We start from the raw sequence: 18,181 nt of genomic DNA, 5'->3' as shown, positions 1-18,181 counted from the left end.
TTGATAGTCTTTTTTATCATCTCTTCAAAGTGGTGAGTAGCTTTTCTCTTGTTGCTCTCAAGATTTTCTCTTTGGCTTTAATTTTCAAGTTTGATTAGGATTTGTCTAGGTGTGGTTTCTTTGAGAATATTTTACTTGGAGGCTTATTTTGTTGAGCTTCTTGGATGTGTAGATTAATGCTTTTCATAAAATTTAGGAAGTTTGGGGTATCATTTCTTTAAATATTTTTTCTGCCCCTTTCTGAATTCTTTTGTGACTCCCATTATATGTATGTTGCTATGTTTGTTTGTGTCCCACAGGTCTGTGAGGCTCTGTTTTTGTTTTTTTTCTCTTTATTCTTTTAAATTTTTATTTCTTAGCCTGAGTTATCTCAATTGACCTATCTTCCAGTTCGAGTCTGCTCAAATCTGAGCAGTGGATTTTTCGTTTCAGTTATCATACTTTTCAACCCCAGAATTTCTATTTGCTTTCTTTTTTCTAATTTCTATTCTTTATTGATATTCCCTATTTGAGGGGACACGTTCTAATATGTTATTTCTTTTGACATAGTTTCCTTCAGCTATTTGAACATATTTAGTATAGCTGATTTACACCTGTCTGGTAAGTTCAATGTCTGGATTTGTTCAGAAAGACTTCCTATTGATTTTTAATCTGTATATGGTTCATACTTATTTGCTGCTCATGGTTTTCATGTTTCATGTTTTTTTGTTGAAAATTGAACATTTTAAGCAATATAATGTGGCATCTCTGACCATCAAATTCTCTTTCCTCCCCAGGATTTCTTTTTGTTGCTTTTCGTTAGAAGTTTTTCTTTTAGGGGGCACCTGGGCATGAGTTTGAGCCTCACGTCGGGCTCTGTGCTGACAGCTCAGAGCCTGGAGGCTGCTTTGGATTCTGTGTCTCCCTCTCTCTCTGTCCCTTCCATACTCATGCTCTTTCTCCCTCTCTCTCTCTCTCTCTCTCTCTCAAAAATAAATAAAAATTTAAAAAGAAAGTTTTTCTTTTAGGCTTTTTGGTTAGTCTGTTGTTTTCCCTAACTTATACATCACCTCAGATAGCTGCAACATTAAAATACTTTCCTGTAAATGTTCTCAACAAATGTTTCTCCCACACCCACTACTGTTTACCTAGATTTGAGCACTGGGTAAGCTCTGGGTTAAGTCAGATAAAAACAAGCCCTTCAGGTGGGACCTTTCAGAGACCATCAGACAGGTGAAATAATAACTTTTTGGGAATAAGGCTTTGAAAGAGGTCATTCTCTTTTATGCTCCCTCAGTACTAGAAATGTGGACTGTTATTTTTTAAAGCTGCTACTGAGCCCAAAGCAGGAGGAAGTTAAAATATTACAAAGCTCTCTTTAAAAACAACAAGATTTGGCTTTTTTTTTCTTGAATAAAATCTCCCTGGATTGATTTAAATCTTTAGTTAATTTTCAGAGTTGTGAAAAACTTGATTCTGATAATTTTTGTCAGTTATCTCATTGTTTTATAGAGGAGAAAGTTTTTGGAAGTTCTTACTTTGTTATATCACTGACATCCTTAATGAAGATCTGTTTTTATTTTGGGGTATATGGTCTTGGCTGGCAAAATTCATAGATTGTTTTATTTTAAACTTGATACTGCTGTGAATGAGATACAGTCAAAAGAGATAAGACTGAAATCAAGACTTTAATGACAATTTTTGTTATTCTTTGTGGCACTCCCCGCCTCCCCAAATAATTAATTTTCATGAGTGAGTTGCATTTGACATGGAGTAAAATCTGGCAAGACAAATGTTTGTTAATTCAGTGTTAATTTCTTCACTGGTGAGGTCAGATAGAAATGGAGAAGCCCAAGTGTAGTGTTTGAGGACTTCAGCGCTGTCCAGAGTTATCCTAAAGATTTACCCTCATTATAAAGGCCATAGAGCCTGAGCTCTTGGGAACTACCACGGACACATTTTAGAAAAGAACAGAATTTTAAGTTTGACCTCGTTGTGATGCTGGTCTATTCTGGCCTATGTAACATACCCTGTTCACCGTCAGCCATGTCTCTTTCTGAGATTAAAGAGTAATCACACAGCTTTTGAAGGGTAGAAAGTTCTCTACTACAGGGTGAATTTTAGGCTGGTGGTATCAGACTTAATATCTCCCGGAAAAGTAACTGTGGTCTTTTCGGTTTTGAAGAAACAGAGCTGTTGATGTAGGTCCCATTTCATTGTTCATATTATTGGGAAATTAGTTTTTTTGACAGATATTCATTCAATGTTATTTGCTTTATTTTCCTTAGTGAACCTGAGGCAACATGTTATGTTGCAACATCTAATCTGGATGGGGAGACAAACCTAAAAATATGGCAGGTAAAGACACCTTTTTAAATCCTGATTTTATGCTTAAGCTCACAATGTCAAGTTTTGTCAGGTGCCAATTACTTATTTTTCATGAAGAAAAGTATCTCACTACTCTGGTGTAGATATAATGAGTCCTCAGCAGTTATTTACAGGGTACTTTAAAAAAAACAAGTAGGAACTAGGTAAGAAAAAAGTGTCCTATAAAATTCAGGTCATAAAGGATAACATACCTTTGAGCATGCTGTTTTGAGGATATTTTTGTTAGTGCTTTGGTAATATAACTATCTTCATGATAAATATCATAATTATTAATCTAAACGAGCTCTGAGTGATCTTATATAACACTGCTTTTTAAACTATCATTTGAATTTCAGAGTAACTTGTGATTATGAATGGAAGGAGATAGTTTTCCAATTAACTTCCTATTAATGGAAAAAAGACATTGATCTTTAAGATCATTGAGTCTTGGGTGCCTGAGTGGCTCAGTCAGTTGAGTGTCCAACTCTTGGTTTTGGCCCAGGTCATGATCCCAGGGTTGTAGGATTGAGCCCCGTGTCGGGATCTGTGAGGAGTGTGGAGCCTGCTTAAGATTCTGTATCCCTCTCCCCTGTTCATGTGCTCTCTCTCTTCCTCTCAAAAAATAAAAAATAAAAATAAATAAAATAATTGAGTCTTTGCTTTATCACTTGGCTTCAGAAAGGAAGCCCCTGATTTTACATTTGAATATTTACATGTCTGCTAATCTTTTTTGCAAACTTCAGTGTGATTGAAAGTGAAAAATATGTATTTAGGATTTATTAAAGTAATACATCATCTTTGTAAAAATAATACAAACAGTACAGAAACCTAGGCAGTCTGTTAAACCTTCTCTATCTTCTAAATCCCATCTTTATCCCCAGTACTAATTGTTGTGATAGTTTGGTGGTACCTTCTTGAATTTTAAAAATGCAATTATAGGGGCACCTGGGTGGCGCAGTCGGTTGGGCGTCCAACTTCAGCCAGGTCACGATCTCGCGGTCCGTGAGTTCGAGCCCCGCGTCGGGCTCTGGGCTGATGGCTCAGAGCCTGGAGCCTGTTTCCGATTCTGTGTCTCCCTCTCTCTCTGCCCCTCCCCCATTCATGCTCTGTCTCTCTCTGTCCCCAAAATAAATGTTGAAAAAAAAAATTAAAAAAAAAATGCAATTATAGACTTCTGTTTCAGGAGAAATGAAGTAGACATGTTTTCTTCTATTTTCCTGCTAAGTACAACTAAAAAGTTTGGACATTATGTAGAAAACAATTATAAGGAGACATTGAAAGTGTCATTGAAAAACATTGAAAGAGTGACAGAAGAAGGTAGATTGTGGGACCTTAGAACCCATGGAACAACATGGTGGTGAGTTCCCTGGGTTTTCCTTTTGCCTTGTATATACCAGGTTTGGGACTGAAGAAACCAAAAACCCAGAAAAACCAATGGACACAGACCCAAAAAAAGGATGGTCCAACAAAAGCCTCCTTTCTCTAGTCAAAGGACTGGGAAAAGGGCAGAGAGTAAGACAGAAACTTTGACAATGGCCACTCTACCCCAGCCAGACACGGAGTGAAAATATGGTCCCATTCCCACCTCTGCCAGCAAAGGTTGAATGTAGAGCCTTGACTTCCACCGTTACCATGCTGAAATGAGGCACCCAACTCCACCACAAAGATGATGTCAGAGAAACCAAGTAGGAAGCTAAGACTTTGATTTTGTAATAAGGGTGGCAGTAAGGCCCTCTCCTCTTTCCACAGTGTCAGTGGAGACGACATGGACATCAGTAATAAGGTGTTCCAATCTCTTCAATGATGGAGGCCCACAGGGCAGCCAGAACTTCCACTCCTGTCCAGCTGTAACAAGGGGCCTCTCCATTTGGCTGTCAACAGAGGCCAAGTGTGCAACTTGTCCTTCTACCCCCATCTTGCAGTAATGAGGCAACACCTTTCTCTGTCAGAGTGGTGTCAAAGGAAGCCACCTAACACAGAAAGCTTAAATGATATCCAGATCTTATAATACCCCAAATGCCCAGATTCCAATAAAAAGTCACTTATTATGCCAAAAACCAGGAGGATCTCAAACTCATTGAAAAGACGACAGCTAATGCCAACACCAAGATAACGAGATGTTAGAATTATCTGGAAGCGATTTTAAAGGATCTGTTGGGAAAAAAAAAAAAAACTCCAATGAGCAACTACAAACATTCTTGAAACAAATAGGAACATATAAAAAGTCTCAGCGAAGAAACAAAATCTCAGCAAAGAAATAGATGACCCAGTGGAAATTTTAGGACTGAAAAGTACGAAAAGTACTTAAGGCATTAAGAACTCTCAAGTAATGAACTCAACAGCAGAATAGAAGGGACAGAGGAAAGAATCCATGAACTGAAAGATAAAGCAATAGAAATTGCCCAGCTTGAAACAGAGATAATAGGCTGAGAAAAAAAATGAACAGAGCCTCAGAGACCTGTGGGAATATAACCGAAGAGCTAACATTCATGACATGAGCTACTGGAAGGGGAAAAGAGGGTGGAGCTGAAAAACCATCCGAAGAAAAGTGGCTAAAACTTCACAAATTTGCCAAAAAAACGTAAACTATAAATTTAAGAAGCTGAGTGAACCAAAAAGGATAAACCCAAAGAAATCCATACAAAGACACATTATAATCAAACTTCTGAAAACAAAAAATATTTTAAAGTAGTTGAGAGAAAAAAGATACTCCCTATAGGGGAAAGACCATTTGTATAAAAGCAGATCTCTTATTAAGACCCATGGAGGTCAGGGGAGCCTGGGTGGCTCAGTCGGTTAGGCATCCGACTTTGGCTCAGGTCATGATCTCACGGTCCATGAGTTTGAGTCCCGCGTCGGGCTCTATGCTGACAGCTCAGAGCCTGGAGCCTGCTTCCAATTCTGTGTCTCCCTCTCTCTTTCTGCCCCTCCCCCACTCATGCTCTGTCTCTCTCTCTCTCCTTCTCTAAAATAAACATTAAAAAAATTTAAAAAAGACCCATGGAGGTCAGAAGGAAGTGGCATAACATTTAAAAAATGCTGATAGGGAAGAACTGTCAGTCCAGAATCATGTATGGAGCAAAAATATTTTTCAAGAATGAAGAGGGAATTAAAACATTCCCAATTGAAGGAAAAAAAGAACAGAGTTTGTTGCCACAAGACGTACTGTAAAGAATGGCTAAAGGAAGGAAGGAAACCATAAAAAAGGAACATAAGAAACAAGGAATAAAGAACATGATAAGCAAAAATAAGGCCAAATACAATACGCTTCTTTTCTCTTCAGCTTTCTAAATTATGTTTGATGGTTGAGACAAAAATTATAAAGTTATCTGATGTGGTTGTAAATGTATGAAAGAAAATATATAAGGTATGTAACAGAGGAGGGTAAAGAGACATAAAAGGAAGCAAGGCTTCTATATTTTGTTTAAACTTGTAAGATGACACAAACTGTGAGAAGTTACACATAAATAATGTAATGCCTGGAATAACCACTACAATAGTTATACACTGAGGAATATACTAAAAAACAATCAAATCAAAATGAAATTCTAAAAAAATGTTCAAGTAACCCAAGGGAAAGCAGGAGAAAGAAAAAACAATAAAGCAAAATCAGAAAAAAAAACAAACAAAATCAATAATTATATTAAATGCCCTGAAATATTGGATTAGAATATTATCTAATGGATTAAAAACATGATCCATGCATATGCTGGATGATATAAGTTTTCTATACAAAACTCACTTTAATTATAATGGAATAGGCAGGTTAAAAGTAAAAGATAGAAAAAGATATGTCATGTAAAGATAAAATAAGTCAGGAGTGGCTTTATTAATAGCATATCAAGTAGACATCAGAGCAAATGAAACTGCCAGAGATAGAAGGGAACATTTTTTATTATGTAATGACAAGAGAGTCGATCCGCCAATAAGACATAGCAGTGTTAATGTGTATGCATCAAAATACAGAGCTGCAAATATGTGAAGCTAAAATTGCTAGAACTTAAAGGATAAATATGCATGTCCACATTTTTAGTAGGAGACTTCAGCAACCCTGTCTCATTAATTGACAGAACAACCAGACAGAGAATTCTCAAAGATACAGAACTAAATGCCATCAACCAATGGGATCTATTTGATATTTATACAGCATTCAACAATACCCAACAAAAGAAAGACATACTCTTTTTGGTGCTCAAAGAACGTACACCAAGTTACAGAATACCTGTGTCATCAAACAAGCCTCATAAAAATGAAAAAAATTGAAGCCACGGAGAACGTGTTCTCCACCCATGGGAGAATAAAGCTAGAAATTGTGGCAAACATAACAGAAAAACCTACAAACACTTAAAAAGATAAATTGAATAGCCTGATAACTTCTAAGGAAATTGAATTCATAATTTAAAAATGCCCCCAAAAGAAATCTCAAGGCCCTGGTGGTTTCAGTGGACTATCCTAACAAACATGCAATGAAAAATGAACATCAGTTATATATAGTCTCCTCCAGAAAACAGAAAAGGAGGAAACACTTCCCAATTCATTTTGTGAAGCTGTTATTATTACCCTGATACCCAAACCAGACAAAGACCGTGGAAAAAAAAAAATGTTTCAATATCCCTCAAGGGTACAGACACCAAAATTCTTTAAAAGTACTAGTAAATAGAATTCAGAAATATAGGAAAAGAAATATAAAGGTTTATTCCATATATTCAAGGTGCATTTAATAATTGGAAATCCATCCATGTAATCCACCATTTTAGGCTAAAGAAGAAAAATCACATGGTAATATCAATAAATGCAGGAAAAGCATCTGACAAAATTGAATGTCAATGAGAAAAATTAGAAAACTGTAGGAATAGAGGGGAACATTCTCAACTTGGTACAGAACATCTACAAAAACTTAGAGCTACTATTAAAATATATGTAATGAAATGTAAGTGGTAAAAGACTAAATGCATTCCCCCCACCCCCCACCCTAGATGGGAACAAGGCAAGGATATCTGCTGACATTACTCTTACTCACGTAGCACTGGAAGCAGTAGAAAGTGCAGTAAAGAGGCATACATATTGGAAGGGAAGTAATAGACTGTATTTGATTTTGACATAGTTGTCTACATAAAAAAGTTGTCTACCTAGATTTCCAAGGAATCTAAAATAAAATGAAATAATGTGTTTTTGGCAAGGATGCAGGATACCAGATAAACACAAAACACTTTCATTTCTGTATAGTGGCAATAAACCTGTGGACCCTGAAATTTAAAAATGCAATACCATTTATAAGCACTCAAAATGTGAATTAGGTATAAATCTAACAATATAGACAGGATCTGTATGCTGAAAATTTCATTACAATGTTGATGAAAGAAATTAAAGAAGATCTAGATAAATGGAGAGATAAACAGTGTTCATGGATTGGACGGCTCAACACAGTAAGGGATACTAATTCTCCCCAAATTGACATACCAGTTTAATGGAACTCGTAGGAAAATCCCAGCAAGATCTTTTGTAGATATGGATGAGGTTATCCTGAAATATTTACAGAAAGGCAAATGAACTATAATAACTAAAACAATTTCGAGAAAGCAGCATAAAATGGAAGGAATAAGATTTCAAGACATTCTACGACAGTAATCAAGAGTGTGTGGTTTTGGTAAAGGGATAGACACATAGCTCAGTGCAACAGAATAGAAAACCCAGAAATAGATCCATACAAATATGCCCAAACGATTTTGTCAAAGGTGCAAAAGCAATTCTTTGGAGAAAAGGTAACATTTTCAACAAATGGTTCTGGAGCACTTGTACATTCACAGGCAAAACAAAACAAAACAATAACCTCAAATAAACCCTTGACCTAAATCACACTTTATACAAAAATTAATTAATAATTTATCATGACTTAAATGTAAAATGTAAAACGATACAACTATTAGGGGAAAGAATTGGAAAAAAAAATCTTTAGGATCTGTAGTAGGCCAAGATTTCTCAGAATCAATGCAAAAAATGTGATCCATAAAAGGAAAAATTGATAAATTGGACCTCATCAAAATGAACAGCTTTTGCTTTTGAAGATGAAGAGACAAGCTGAAAACTAGGAGAAAATATTTGCAAACCACATGTCTGACAAAGAACTGGAATCTGGAATATATAAAGTACTCTCAAAACTCTACATAAAAAAACAAAATAAACACACAAAAACAAGCAAACAAAACCTCCAAACCAATTCACTTAGAAAATGGGCAAAAGAGACAGAGACATTTCATAGAACAGGATATAAAAATGGAAAATAAAGCACATGAAGACATTTTCTACATCATTAACCATTAGGGAAATGCAAATTAAAATCAGAGTCGAAGTATCACCACACACCTGTCAGAATGGTCAAAATTTAAAATAGTTCCAACACCAAATGCAGGTGAGGATGTGGAGAATCTGGATTATTGATACATTGCAGGTGGGAATATAAAATGGCATAGCCACTTGGGAAAACATTTTGGTAGTTTTGTATAAAATTGAACACACAACTATTATATGACCCAGTAATTGCACTATTCCAGAGAGGTAGAAACCTATGTTCACACAAAAACCTTTATAGAGTTGCCTATAGAGGCTTTACTAGACAGTTGCCCTCTATGGGTAAGGGCTTAGTTATGATATACCTACAGTTATTTTTGTTTATTGATCTTAAATCCAAACACCTTACTAAGTATTCCTACACATTTCTACAATTTTTAGGTCAAGCAGATAGGATTTTGTGGGTGATAAATTCTTTCTTTAGAAATTAGGTTATTTTTGTTGTTTACTTTCCAATAATCATACCTAATTTCTTACTGTCCCACCCCCCCATCTTATGGCAATACCCAGAAACTCTGCTAGAACCCAGTCTCTTCTTGTTCCTGACTAACATGGAAATGCTTTAACATTTTATAGTTAAGTGTGGGTAGTTGCATTTCATTCTGGTAAATAACCACCAACCTTGCAAAGTTTTGCTAAGAATTTTATTTATCTAGAATGCATATTAAACTTTTTACTAATTTTCTCAGCCTCAATTGATACAATTTTTTTCTTTTTAATGTCTTTTAATGTTTGTTTATTTTTGAGAGAAAGAGACTGAGTATGAATGGGGGAAGGGCAGAGAGAGGGGGAGACACAGAATCCGAAGTAGGCTCCAGGCTCTGAGCTGTCAGCACAGAGCCTGATGCAGGGCTGAACCCACGAACCGTGAGATCATGACATGAGCCGAAGTCAGACACTTAACCGACTGAGCCATCCAGGCACCCCTACTTTCTCTTTTTAAATTCATTAATCTATCATTCTTGAGCATCTGCTTTTGAGCTTATTGGTAATACATATTTTCTTTTTCTGAGAAATATTTGTTCATGTTGTTTATTCATCTTTCTATTGGGATATTTGTACTTTTTATTGGTTTATAGGACTTCTTTATGTATTTAAACTTTTTAAAATGTTTTATTTATTTTTGAGAGAGAGCATGAGCAGGGGAGGAGCAGAGAGAGGGAGAGAGAAGGTCTGAAGCAGCCTCTGCACTGACAGCGAGTCCGATGTGGGGCTTGAACTCAGGAACTGTGAGACACTGACTGAGCCACTTGGGTTCCCTCATATTTTTTATACCAATTCTTTGTCAGTTATACGTGTCATCAAAGCCGCCTCCCAGTTGGTAATTTGTTCTCATATTTTTGTTAAGGCATCTTTTTTTTTTTTTAATTTTTTTTTCAACTTTTATTTATTTTTGGGACAGAGAGAGACACAGCATGAATGGGGGAGGGGCAGAGAGAGAGGGAGACATGGAATCGGAAACAGGCTCCAGGCTCTGAGCCATCAGCCCAGAGCCCGACGTGGGGCTCGAACTCACGGACCGCGAGATCGTGACCTGGCTGAAGTCGGACGCTTAACCGACTGCGCCACCCAGGCGCCCCCAAGGCATCTTTTTTTTTTAACAGAAGTGCGTCCCAAACTGTTTCGATGTAGGTTTCTGAGCGTCAAAACTTCTAAGACATTTGCGTGCCTGAGAATATTTGCGTTAAACTTTCACATTTGTTTGATATTTGGAAAGATATAACATTCTGAATTTAAAGGTCTTTTATTTAGATAATTAAAAATAAAAATTCGCTGTCTTCCTGTGTCTCGTATTGCTGTTAAAAAAAGACAGATGGCAATTTGATTCTTGTTCTCCTGAAGATGATCTTCTTTTCCTGTCTGTAAAGTTGAGGTCTGCTTATTGCAATGAGACATTCTCTAGATCGGTGTTTCTCCGGGCATGCTCTCTAGACCAGCATCATCAGCATCCTTTGGGAAATGCAAATCCTAGCACTCCACTTCAGACCTACTGAATAAAAACAAACAAACAAACAAACAAACAAACAAAAACCCCTGGGGGTGAATCTCAGCAATCTGTGTTTCAACAAGACTTGCGGGTGCATCTGATGTATGTAAAAGTTTGGAGCCATTATTCTAGATCCTTGCTACTCTAAGTGTGGTCCAGATATCAGCCTCATCAGCTACAGCTATAAATGTATCAAACATGCCATGATGTTTGGTTAAAGTCACTACACTTTCAAAAATGTTATTTTCATGTAGAGATGATGAAAATTTGACTTTCCTACTACCTCTTTGAACCTTATTAAAAATATTTGCAAAATACTCGTATGGCAAAATTTTCTAACAAACTTTATGTTAAAGTTTGAGGTACCTTATTTGTTGTCTGGTAAGTGCAATACATTTTGGACCCTCATTTTCATAATTTTATTAACTACTAGGACACTGAACTTTGCCATTAGAGTTTTATATTAATTTTACTTTGACTTTATTTTACAGGCTTTGTTAGAAACAGCTGAAATGCAAACAGAACAATTGTCAAGCCTCTCTGGAAAAATAGAATGTGAAGGACCTAATCGTCATTTCAATACCTTCATTGGAACCTTGTATCTAAATGGTAAAAGGTATCGTTTTTCTCTTATTGAACATTTTTTTTTAAATGGAACATAAAATATGGCCATTTTTGTTCTCTCAGTTTAATAGTTTTTTCATTTTTTTACTTGATTTTGAAATACTGGAGTCATCAATATACTGTTAAAAAGGTTCTTAAATATGGGAGGAAAATGTATGGCGTTTAAAAAATTTTTTTTAACATTTATTTATTTCTGACACAGAGACAGACAGAGCATGAGTGGGAGAGGGACAGAGAGAGAGAGAGAGAGACAGAATCCAAAGCAGGCTCCAGGCTCTGAGCCATCAGCACAGAGCCTGACGCAGGGCTCGAACTCACAAACCGTGAGATCATGACCTGAGCCGAAGTCGGTTGCTCAACCGACTGAGCCACCCAGGCACCCCTATATGGCATTTTTAAATTGGTATACCTGTAAATGGGCTAGAGAAGTCAGGTCTAAGTTCCCTTTGCGTAGAAGTACTTGGCACATCCCTTGGGCTAAGTTAGCGGGAAGAACAAAGTTTCGAAAGTCATCCAAGAAGAGAAGCCACTAGGAATTCAGTTTGATAATGATGAAGGATTTTCCCTAATTTCTGCTCCACTTCTGCTTAGCTCCCACTTAAGACTTTTATGGAAGCATTGTTTTTCATGTTTATTTATTTTTGAGAGAGAGAGAGAGAGAGAGAATGAACAAACACAAGTCGGGGAGGGACAGAGAGAGGGAGACACAGAATCCGAAGCAGGCTCCAGGCTCTGAGCTGTCAGCACAGAATCCAACGCGGGGCTCAAACTCAGGAACCGTGAGATCACGTCCTGAGCCTAAGCCTGATGCTCAACTGACTGAGTCACCCAGGCGCCCGGGAAGCATTTTTTTATATAGTGAGTGAGTCAGCCCAGTGCCAGAGGGGAGGAGGACAGGAAAATATGGCAAACCAAGGTTGCTTTGTGTGCTCTGAATGACCCCATGTAATCTTTTCTATAGAAAACCAAATTGGTAATACACAAGTATTTATTCCTCTGCCCAGTCTTCCTTGACATTAAGTTTCATAGTCACCCTAGGTATGAGAGGTATTATTTCTCTAGAACTTTTAATCAACTTACCTTTAGGTTAGTGAGAAATGGATGATAAAACCATTTTTTCCCCATGCTCCTTGTATGAAGACACATTTGTTTTTGTTGCTGTTTCCCCCCAAAGTTGAACTCGACAAAAAAGAAATATGTATAAGATGAAAGCCTAGGCTTGCTTCACTTTGTGAAAAGAAAAGAAAAAACTTTTTGGTAATGTATACATGCTCTTTATTTTTAGCCCTGTTGCAGTAGGGCCTGATCAGGTCTTGCTAAGAGGTACACAACTTAAAAATACCCGGTGGATCCTTGGCATAGTTGTTTACACTGGATCTGAAACCAAATTCATGCAGGTAAAATAATTTGTGATGACTGTATTGCCTCTAGATTTTTCCCTTTTTTATGAGGTGAGGGGGGTTAGCATCACATGTCTCTTGAATTTAGGAGGCTCATTTCTGTTTACTAACCTGAAGTTTGAAGGGAGGTCCATATTTCATTTTAGTCTACATGGCTCCCATTAGTGGTAAGATTATTTTGGCCAAAATGACATTGGAAGTTCTGTGTAAGTTATTACTCTTACATACCATTCTTCCCAATCACTGTCTTTCGAGAACCCTTCAGTTTGTCCCTTCAGGACATCCTTCAAAACACCTGTTTTGGACTAGGAATGTTTTGCACATTTCTTATCCTTAATACTATGACAGTAAGTCCGCCCGTTATTCCATCTGCTAAAATATAACATTTGGCTTTGACTGTTGCTTGCACAAGCATCTCTTTGGCACCTGTGTAATGCCAGACACTGTGCTAAGACCGTGGGGTATAGTAGGGCACAAGGCCTGTTTCCTGCCCTCGACTTACCTGCGGTCTGTGAAGGAAGACAATCAAGGTAACGTAATAGCCAGAGGTCACTAAGGCAGGTTAAGTGTAGGACGCTGTGTGTTTATATAGGAGCTCCATCCAACCTGACATTGAGGCTGTTGTGGGGAAGAACGATGTAAATAAACCGAGACCTGAAAGCTGAGTAGAGCAGATGAAAGTTTCAAGGGTGTGGGGAGGTTCAGAATGAAGGCGCGGTAGGTGGGAGAGCGCTAGACCAAGACTTACATGTGTCCAGGGGCCATTTGGGGAGTGCTGCTCAGTGTGGCTGTAGGGTAAATGGCAGAGAAAGAAGGCATGGAATGGTGACAGACTAGTCCGAGGAAAGTTGGGGCCCTTGTGACTGGGGCCCTAGGTACATTTTCTTGCAAAGCTGTGACTGGTCAGTAACATTCCACTCTCTTTGCTTCCTGATTTCTTGTCTCACTTTTCTTTTTCCTCTCATTCTTCCTGCCCTGGGATTGCACCCTGCAGTAGTGCGTTAATGTGTAAGTTTTCCTTACACTCTGTATACTAAAAACCCCGGACGAAGATGGCGATATAGACACGGTCTACCCACAAATAGAAGTTTGTATCTGGACAGTGAACCAAGGGCAACATAGACCCACATAATCGTGACCTGTGATTCAACTGTAAAACGCACAACTCTCAAACGCTACACCCTTCTGACTTCAGTTGTCTTCAAATGATCGTGCTGTTATTACTTAATTGTATAGCTGGTGATACAACATTCAATCTCAAATTTAAATGCCTACTGTTGATTTAAGGAGCCTGTCCCATTATCTCCCCTGTGTGGCTAGTCTGTGCAGCAGCTCATGAGAAGGTGCATCCTACTATTCCACAATATTTTGTGGGTGTAAATCATTGCTTATTATACATGCTGATTGGGTCATTTCAGAATAACAAAAATCTCAAAGTGGGCCTTTTCATAACTTCAGGAAAGAAAGAACTAGTAAATGTAAATATTTCCTTACTGAAAGGTTTTAAGCACAACACGCTTAGCTGAAAACTATTCTATATTGTATAGCATTTGAAGACATTACTTATACCAGTTAAAAAAAGAGAAGGAATGACATGATTGCTTTGGAGATATTATACATAGATGTATATATTATATAAATTATAGTACGTACACATATATGCACGGACATTCTCTAATAATATGCTTAATGCAGTTAAAACTAGGATTTCAATTTTTATTCCTGTGCTTTGTAAAAAAGCTGAGTAATTTAGCTTACTAACTCATATTTTCATAACTAATAGACTTTGAGGATTTATGCTTCCACACTTAAAAAAATGTAGGGGCATCAGTGTGGCTCAGTCATTTAAGAGTCTGACTAGTGATCTGAGCTCAGGTCTTGATCTTGGGGTTGTGAGTTCAAGCCCTATGTTGGGCTCTGCACTGGGTGTGAAACCTACTTAAAAAAATATGTAGAAATGGTAAATTTAATCTGGCAAAGTATGGTTGCCAAGTTAAATACCTATATCTGTTTATATGCTGGCTAATTATACATGTTATATATAAGAAAGTTAAATATACATTTATTTGTCAATATTTTAATAGACCTATGCAGACAATTATCAGAAATTTATGGGTAAATTTGAAATGCTAATAGAAAGTTATTACTTGAAGCTCTCCTGTATCCCTAACCCGGAGCTTTGGTGTCCCTAAAATAAGCATGTGTTAGAATAATTATTGTACTGGTAAAATCTTTAAAAAAATTTTTTTTAATGTTTATTTTTGAGAGAGAGAGAGAGCATGAGTGGGGAGGGACAGAGAAAGAGGGAGACACAGAATCTGAAGCAGCCTCCAGGCTCTGAGCTCTCAGCACAGAACCCGATGCGGGGCTCAAACCCGTGAAAAGTGCAAGATCATGCACGACCTGAGCTGAAGTTGGACCCTTAACCGACTGAGCCACCCAGGTGTCCCTGTACTGGTAAAATCTTGAATATTTCCCCAACAGACTCAGATAAAAGGTATCTTTCCATGGTTTTCAAACCAGAAATAATTCAATAACTATAAATAGTAAAGCCAATAAATTAGTACAGTCTTTTTTTTTTCTTTTATCTGTACAGAAGATCACCTAGACTGTGTGATTTCCCACATTTGCTTTTTTAAAAAACCCTAGAACTGTGGGGTGGTAGGTCCGCTGTGTGAATATGTTCTCTGTGAATAAGTAGAAGATGCTTCAAGGACTGAAGTGGGAAAGCCACATCATTCAACAACATGGTGCTTTCAGTGTTGGTACTTACTTGGCAAAAACCATATTCTCCTTTTCAACTGTTGGGATTTTTGACCTCCTCTTACCATAAAAATATTCATGCATTATAGTTCCTTTGATTGTTTTTCATTCTCTTTGGTGTGTATGCATTCGCTATGGTGCAGAATTCCATCAAATTGCCTCTCAAGAGATCGACTGTTGAGAAGGTGACCAACGTGCAGATCCTGGTGTTGTTCCTGCTGCTTCTGGCCATGTCCTTGGTGAGCTGTGTGGGAGCCATACTCTGGAAGGAAGGGCATGGAGGAGACATTTGGTACATCGGGGCAAAGGGTAAGTGTCCGAGGGTGTCGAGAAGCTGCCATTTGAAGAGTGGTAATGCTTTGAAGTGACTTTAAACACTTGTTTCCATGTTTTTATTTGAAAGGGAAGGCCCTTGTTCTAACTGGTAGAACAGTTAGAACAGTTTTTGTTGTTTGTTTTGGTTTTTTGAGACACTGAGGATTAGTGAGTTTTAGAAACAGAGTGTTTCCTTCTTAAGATTGTTCTGCCAGTGCCACATAATCTTGGCATTCCAGAATAAAGGAGAGAAGACGGGTCAAGGCAGAGGAATGAGACAGTGAGGCAGACACACAGGGCCTCTGTCCTTGGCTTTGTCACTTAGTCACCAGGAGAACTTGGACAAGGCTTTTTACTTCTCTGAGCAATGCTTCCCTCATTTGAAAATGGGGATAATACCTACCTTATGGGGTTAGTACAGTGCTCTGTATACAAGGAATGATGCCCCCCAAATGAAGACAAGGGTCCCGGAAGGGGACCAGAAGGTTGGTAAAAGATGTAAACTGATACTTGGCCATTAAAAGTTCAGTCTTTTTTTTTTTTTTGCTTATGTCTTTCCATGTTTTCACAATTAACCGTCATGTATCTTTCTACTTTTCTCATCTATCAACTGAGGATTTTAAATTGTTCTAACTTCCCTTGAGCAGATCTGTCTGGGAGCATCTTAAAAATAAAGAAGCTAAGATACAGACTTTGTAGATTGTATCAGAAAACTATGGATTCATTCCCATGCAATCTTGGTTTCTAAATGTTACTTGTATGGTTTTTAGCTCAAGCTTTTAGATTTTCAGTGATTTCAAAAAAGTAATCTCAAATGTGCTTGTTTAATTTATCCTAGCCCAAGACTGTGAATATTATATTATTTTGACACAGACATAAATTCTTACAGAAGTCACTGACATTTTGGTGTTGATAAAATGTCAAATTCTGCATACCCCACAAATGACCTTTTATTGCCTTCTTCGTCAGACTTCTTGAAGGAGACACAACCCTCACTGTTTCTATTTTCTTACCTCCTGGTCCCTTCCCATCTGCTAGCCATTTCAACCAGTCTACTGGAATTGTGGCTCAAGGCAATTCCTAATTGCCAAACCCAGTGGTCATTTAAGTGGAATTGAATTGGATTTCTGCCACCCTCTTCTGAGTTTTATTTTATTTTTTATTAAAGTTTATTTATTTATTTTGAGAGACAGAGAGAGCAAGTGGGGAAGGGACAGAGACAGAGAGGGAGAGAGAGAACCTCAAGCAGGCTCTGCACTGTCAGCACAGAGCCCGATGCAGGACTTGAACTCATGGACCGTGAGATCATGACCTGAACCGAAACCAAGAGTCGGAGGATTAACAGACTGAACCACCCAAGCGTCCCACCCTCTTCTGATTAAAAACAAACAAGCAAACAAATCATCTGTTCCTTACTTGATTCATGAAAACCTTGATCCATCTCTTACATGCTGGTGTTTTGCAGGATCCTGTGTTCACCAGGAATGCCTCAACTTGGGTCCATAAATCCTGAAAATTTTGTGAAACTTTTAGTCCTATATTTATGTGTGCATGTTTTTTCCTGTAGGATGGCCTTCACCAGCTTCTTAGGGATTGTTTTATCCAAGAAAATCCTAAGAGAGCTCACTTGCTTTAATGATTTCAGTTGTCATCCATTAGTTGATTTCTCTTCTACCTGCTTGCCTCCAGCCCAGATACCTCTATGAATTATTAACTCAATGATGCCTGGAGATTGCTTTCCAGATATCTCGTAGACTTCTTACATCATGTACAAAGCTAAATTCAAGTTGTTTTCCCCAAATGAGTGTCTTTTTTCAGTATTCTCCATGTAAATTGTAGGTATTGCTAGCCAACCATTATCCAAGCTGGAAACATGAATGTCGCTCTCACCCGTCCTCGCTTCCTCCTCTTTTCCCCACTTCTATCCCCATGGCCTTCATCCTCCAATCAGTTCCAAAGTCTTATTGATTCCACCTTTTCAATATTTTGTCTGTGCACACTCTCGTTTTCATCCCTGAACTACTGCCACAGTTCTCCAACTGTTTGCCCAGCCCTCAGTCAAGTTCCACTCAGATTCATTCTTTATGCGGTTTCCAGAAAGATGTATGTAAAAAGTAGCTATGAGGAACCTCCACACTGCTTTCCAGAGTGGCTGCACCAATTTGCATTCCCACCAACAGTGCAAGAGGGTTCCCGTTTCTATACACTATGGAATACTACGTGGCAATGAGAAAAAATGAAATATGGCCTTTTGTAGCAACGTGGATGGAACTGGAGAGTGTGATGCTAAGTGAAATAAGCCATACAGAGAAAGACAGATACCATATGGTTTCACTCTTATGTGGATCCTGAGAAACTTAACAGGAACCCATGGGGGAGGGGAAGAAAAAAAAAAAAA

The 18,181-nt window shown here is 37.9% G+C and overlaps 1 protein-coding gene across 1 annotated transcript in view; it reads left to right on the top strand.

Moving 5' to 3' along the window:
* The window catches only part of LOC121012753 (phospholipid-transporting ATPase IB-like), a 219,713-nt gene that overhangs the window by 42,639 nt on the left and 158,893 nt on the right, over nucleotides 1–18,181 (top strand). Inside the window, 4 exon segments of the mRNA XM_040448069.1 lie at nucleotides 2,268–2,337; nucleotides 11,173–11,297; nucleotides 12,591–12,702; nucleotides 15,612–15,777. Of these exon segments, the coding sequence (XP_040304003.1) occupies nucleotides 2,268–2,337; nucleotides 11,173–11,297; nucleotides 12,591–12,702; nucleotides 15,612–15,777 (473 nt within the window).

Source organism: Herpailurus yagouaroundi, unplaced genomic scaffold (assembly GCF_014898765.1).
Source record: "Herpailurus yagouaroundi ecotype Mexico unplaced genomic scaffold, PumYag 197, whole genome shotgun sequence".
NCBI lineage: Eukaryota > Metazoa > Chordata > Mammalia > Carnivora > Felidae > Herpailurus > Herpailurus yagouaroundi.
Note: the sequence above shows the minus strand (reverse complement) of the source record. Positions and strands in the feature narration are given on the sequence as shown.